The sequence below is a fragment of the Trachurus trachurus genome, assembly GCF_905171665.1.
Source record: "Trachurus trachurus genome assembly, chromosome: 3".
Lineage (NCBI taxonomy): Eukaryota > Metazoa > Chordata > Actinopteri > Carangiformes > Carangidae > Trachurus > Trachurus trachurus.
In genome coordinates, this window is record NC_139893.1 from 16,800,123 (window position 1) to 16,806,351 (window position 6,229).

Genomic DNA, 6,229 nt, shown 5'->3' on the forward strand with positions numbered 1-6,229 from the left:
TAAAATATCTTGTGTGATGTATGTATATATGTATGTTTTACTTTCCTGTTCAATGAAATGGAAAATAAGTATTCACCTGTACAGAAGACAAATTTATTCTGACAAAAATGTTTTTTTTTGTTTGTTTTTTTTGTCAGTGTGGAGGTTGAGACCAGTGTAATTTATTTCATTGTATAACTTTTAGTGGTAGATTTTCAAGACTTCACTGTCATACATCTTGAAACTCTACACAACATATTTCAGGATCTGGAGATGAAAGCAACAGAACCTGCCCTCTGATGGCTTAGTGATAGACTGTTTTTATAATACAATATGATTCACATGTAAAAAAAATAAAAAATAATAAAGAAACTTGTAACTTCAGTGTCCCACACTGTAGGAACTTTGAGTGCTGAGTTTTCTACAGTGTTTCGCCCTGTATCTGTTCGCAGATGTTGACAACAGCATCTCACAGTGTTTTTTTGTTCCCTCCCCTTATCATAAGATCACAGTTTTGTTGTTGTTGTTGTTGTTGTTGTTGTTGTTGTTGTTGTTGTTGTTGTTGTTGTTTACAGATCTTCTTATCTACTTCACATTCTTCAAATGCAAATCTTTGTACTATCTGAATTTCTTACAATGAAGATTGTTTTCATGGTATTATAAACTTTGGTATAATTCCTTGACATCACTTTTCAAACTCTAAACTTAAACACTTTTGACCCTAATTTAAGCTTGGTGGTGGACAAGAGGACACGCTGGTTTCTGCAGGTGGACACGTATTGCGGTTGTACTTGCCTTTAAAATGTGTCACTCTGCATTCAATGGTAAAATAAATAATTTTCACTGGCACGAGTGAATGCCACTTAAAGCCTGCTTCATGCTACAAAATGTATGTTATATTAAAGCAGAAGTAAGCGTTCAGGGGCCGGATTCACCAATATGTTCTTAGAAAGATCTTAAGAAATGTCTTAAGAAGAAAATTAAGAAGTTCATAAGAAAGTTCTTACTATTTTTCCTACTTAAGAACTTTGATTTCAAGAATACCATTACGTTTTTTCTTAAGAAGAAACTTAAGAACAAAGTTGAGAAAATACTTAAGAACTTTTCTGGAGAATATGACTTCTTCTCTTTTTTCTTCTTAAGACATGAAGTTAAGAAAAAAATGACACTTAAGAAGATTTTTCTTCTTAAGAACGTTTTGTGAATCTGGCCCCCGGTCGTTTTGGCTAAGTTCTTGTCAGTAGAGTTAGCAGTTCCCGCCCTTGTCCCTACGTCACCACATTCACGCGCATTCCCTTGGCTGCACACACAGAGAGGACCGCCCCTTTATGCCATTCTCTCTCCTCGTTGGATAAAGGTTGTAGGATACAAGGAAAGTTTTCTCCTCGGCTTACAGAGTGACTGACAGACCCGTGTTTCAGACCAAACACTCTATATAAGTGATTGCTGTCGGAAGATATACCTATTTAAGACTTATATTAACACAATATTCATGCTTACTTCTGCTTTAACAGCAAATGCGGAATCTCAAAATTTCTTCTTAAATTAATACAGGAAACTATTTAAGCTATATCCAGATGACAAAAGTTATTATGATATCATTCAAACACATCATCATTTTAGTCTGAATGTGGAGCAATGGTTTCCCTAAACCATGTTCAATTACAGTCATTTGGTTACAAGAATGTTTTTACTTACATTTTGAGTCAAAAACCAACACAAATCAGGAATCATTACAACATATTTGTTTGCACAAGAGATACAAAAGAGATGGGCCAACTGAAAAGCTCTGGTTCCTGTAGTGAATGCTTCCAAAAACAGCCTGAGATATGATATTATTCTTGCTTTAGTTTTCAGGTATCAGGTCAGGTCTTTGGTGTCCTGAAGTGAAATATACAATTAAATCAACATCATTTTTAAACTATTTATTATTTGGTGATCAGAACATTTAGTTTATGCCAATAAAGCTTCACAGGCTTTACTCTAATGCACATAGACATTTAATCACCCCTCTTGTTATTGTGTCCCCATTTTCTTTCTGATAAAGCAGCTGAGGTAATTTCATTTCTTGATCATAACAGTTTCTGTTAGGTTTTCTCTTGTACTTATTGGAAACTCTTTTCTAAACACTTTTTATCATCTGAAAAATGAACTTATGACGCATTCGTGAATCACCTCCCATGCCTGTGAGGAAACCCTGTTCTTGTGCAGTCTATTCTTAAAGGGAAGTAAAGACTTGCTTGTACAGCATTTTGTTTCGCTTTTCATGCAGACACCACTGTCAGCACATACACTTGCAGCATGAACCACTCAGCTGACCTGTCTTCTTCGGAGGAAATGGCCCCTGAGGAGTTCGAAGGTGGGACAGTAGTGGCTTGTGTGATCCTGGGTCTGTCCTTTCTCATAGGAGCTCCGGGGAACCTCCTGGTGATCTGGACCATCCTGAGATACGTCAAGCAGCGCTCCCACACTGTGGTGCTCATCCTGCACCTGGCTGTGGCAGACCTGCTGGTCCTCATCACCCTGCCTCTGTGGATCTACTCCCTGGCTCGCTCCTGGGTGTTCGGAGAGGCTTCCTGTAAAACTATGGTGTTTGTGATCAATGCCTGTATGTACTGCAGCGTTTTTCTCATTACCCTGATGAGCGTGGAACGTTTTGTGGCCGTACGCTATCCTTTTGCCTCAGCAATTTGGAGGAGGAAAAAAGCTTTGAACAAAGTACTGCTGGCCTTGTGGGCTGCAGCTTTCCTGTTCAGCATACCTGTCATCCCAACTCAGATTTTAGATGAGGAATCTGGTGAGGCACACTGTCTGTACCGGCAGTATACCTCTCCGACCCAGGAGCTTGTTTGTGTGCTGTTGGAGACCTTGGTGGGCTACATATTACCCTTCGTCATCCTAGTGGTCTGCTATGGCTGCCTCTGCAGCCGGATTACTCAGATGACCTTTAAGTCCAAACGCAAGTCCACTGTTCTTATTGCCAGCGTGGTAGTCGTGTTTGCCATTTGTTGGACACCTCATCACATTGGAAATATCCTCTCACTCATCATCCTGGCCATTGAAGACTCATTCTTAGATACAGCAAATAGTCTGGAGAGTATCAGGAACACCATGACCTTCATTGCTGGAGCCATGGTCTTCATCAGCAGCACTGTTAACCCCATCCTCTACATGTTTGCAGCTCGTTCTTTTAGAAGCTCCCTGCGTGACACTGGCATTCAGAAACTGTTCCGCCACATCTCCAGCACCTCCCCGGGCGAGGGCAATAGAGAAATATCCTTCGTGTCCAAAAGGCAGAGCAATCAGACCCACAGCTCTCAGTGTGAGTCGGAGTCAAAAGACCAGATGGACATACTGATAAAAATGTGTGAAAATAATCCATCCTGATATTGAAAAAGTGTGTGTGGATAATCATGTATACATATGTAGTGTAGTTACATGAAATTAAGATCATTTTGGATGAAATTGCAACACAGATTAACAGGATGTCAGTTTGTCTGTGCAATTTGTTCAGTTCTGTAAATGACCCCTTTACAGTACATGTTTTTTTGTGTGAATATATATTTATAAATATGCTGTATATAATGTACTTAAATTTATATAATTTAGGGTTACAATAATTTCTATTGAATGTGCCATTAATTGCTCAAGACTCTTAAAAAAAATTGTACGTGTGACATCTCTCTAATCTGCCTCCGTCTCATAAATATTTTGTCTATCCATCAGAAATATTTCACCCTCTCATAGTGGTTGTTTTAATGAAGATAAATCTTTAATCTTGCTTTCTCAATCTGCCCTGCGGAGCTGTAACATTTCTGGTATAGTCTGATAATGCAATTGTGAACAAAAACGTATATTTAAAAAAAATTTAATTTACTTGTAATTCTGTGTCTTAATTTCCTTTTTTTTTTTATCAAAAAAAAAATCATTATCATTGTTAAAATGTTTTTTTCTCGTGACAAATTGGGTAACAACTGTCCTGGTATGGCACTACAGACAACAGTGTTTTTAACTTCCTCTCGATGAGGAGATTGCAAAATGAAAAACTGCCTCTTCCTTTTGGTGAGCAGCAAAAAGCGGAATCATGTCTTAATGTTCTGTCACGGTCAAACATACTCTTCAGAGTGAGACAGTTCAGTGTCAGCTTATTTACTGATTTCTCAAAAAATCATTATTAAAGCATGTTGTGACAGACTATTGCCATGACAACACCAATTGACCAGCAGATGGCAGTGACAACACTGTGTTTATAATCTAGTTGTGTCAAGATGTCAGTTGTGTCATAATACTACTAATAATAATACTTTTACTTCACTTTTCCATTGCATTTGAATATCTTTTTTATATTTATCCAGGTTTATGCTGAGATGATCATTTCTTGCACCTGATACACTTATGAGGTGAAAAATATAGCTAGGCTACGGAGTCTAGATTTACAGGTTTGTCCAAAGGGTTATGTCTGTTAATGTAAAGCATATAGGCTACAGTGAGTCATTTAATACCGAGCCAGGATTTCTGATGTAACAATAAGAAATTTAACCACAAAACCACAGAAAACCACAGTGACTAATTTCAACTCTACCATTTGAAGCTTTTCTTATATCATGGTACAGGCCAAATATAGACTACACCGCTGTTCCTACGTACACTACAATCCCCCAAGTATATATAAAAAAAAAAAACAATAACCAGTATCCTTTCTCACCCCTTGAAATAGATTTGATTTTCTGACGGGTTGTCATTTTTATTTTATGACTTGAACTGTTTGAAAAAAAAAAAAAAAAAAACATTGAGCTCTTGAAGCTCATTCATGTGTGAGTCAGGATTATTTCAACTCTATGACAGTGGAAAATTTCAGAGGCTAAGGGTGTGACCAAAAAAATGTATGTGATCACACAAGAAGACACTTGACTTTTTCTCACTGAGGAAGCAGTGTGCATATGAGACAACATCAACACAGCTGATGAGTTTCATTTTGAGTGTATTGTGGCACGTCATGTCGTATTATTAAATCAACACACCCTTCTGTTGAAGTTTTGTTGTTGTTGTTGTTTTTACCAAATATTAATTTGCAACAATAGTGAAAGATAGTATAACTGCACATAACCCTTGGCATTAATCATACTGTACAACATGTATTCAATCAGAATAATGAGATAATAAGATAACTCTGTTCCCTATAAACATGATTCATTCTTTTCTGGGTCCCTGCCTAATAAAGGACACCACAAAACAAGAACTACCAGTCAAGACAAGTGAGCCATGAATCTTTATTTCTGAGAAGTGATTGTTGTGACTGTTTTTTTTCCCACAGGCTCAATGTAAGTCACCACATGCACAGCAAAGTTATTTTCTGGGTGTGGTAGTAGCTTTCACAGATTGCCTTTTCACTTGTAGCCTACAACTGCTAGACCAATTACACCTGCTGAAAGACTTGTTCTTGTCATTTTGGTACCATAGACACACAACATGTTTAAGCATGTCTACTGTATGATGTCATGAAGATAAATGTTTCCTGCTGTTGTTGTGGTAGAACATCATTACATGTTTGGGATTTCAGCTGATGAGTTTCCGAGCATGTCCCCCAACTTATCAGACTGGTTACTCCAAAGACTGAGGGATTTAAATGAGTGAAAAGTGTTAAACAGACAAAAAGCCGATCTGCTGGCCCGATAGTGAGCAGAGCTGGGAGTGTCAGGAGCAACAAAACATGGAATTCTGGGAACAGATCCAAAGACTAGTGAAAACTTCACCAGGCCAGCAAGGGCCTGTGGAGTGATTAAAAACTAAAGGGTATAGTGTATACATACACATATTGTTGTACCAGTAGTTCATGCATGTGACCAGGGAATAGTTACCACATCAAACAACTGTGGATGAATTAAAAATCACAAGACAAACCATAGGCTAAGTCAAAACAACAACAACAAAAAAGGTTTAGTATAGTCTACACAAAAGTTACATCATTGTTACAGGAAAAAACTTCACGCAATTAGTATCCCAGAAAAGAAAAGGAAGAAGAAAGACAAGTAGATTGCTTAGTGCAGTTTTGGCTTGGTTGAAAAATCATTTGATATTGAATGAATAATTTTAAATGAGAGAAACCGTTAACAAAATGTGTGAAATAACAAAAAAACAAGCAAAATACACTTCGGTTTTAACTAAAGTTGTGTTACAGTGAGGTAATTTGGGGTAAACTCTCTTGATGATGAATATCCTCTCTAGCTACAGCAGAGCAATTATTTGTTTC

General features: G+C 37.5%; 1 protein-coding gene across 1 annotated transcript; it reads left to right on the plus strand.

Annotated features, from left to right (window-relative positions):
- The first annotated feature begins 2,260 nt into the window (after window positions 1-2,260).
- Window positions 2,261-3,523, plus strand: LOC311007336 (leukotriene B4 receptor 1). The gene has a single exon (XM_084000477.1). The coding sequence runs from the start codon at window positions 2,281-2,283 to the stop codon at window positions 3,364-3,366; it is 1,086 nt and encodes a 361-aa protein (XP_083856603.1). The 5' UTR covers window positions 2,261-2,280; the 3' UTR covers window positions 3,367-3,523.
- Window positions 3,524-6,229: the final 2,706 nt, after the last annotated feature.

Bases quoted from the DNA above. Each gene is read 5' to 3' on its own strand.
- LOC311007336 (XM_084000477.1), top strand. From the start codon at position 2,281: ATGAACCACTCAGCTGACCTGTCTTCTTCGGAGGAAATGGCCCCTGAG.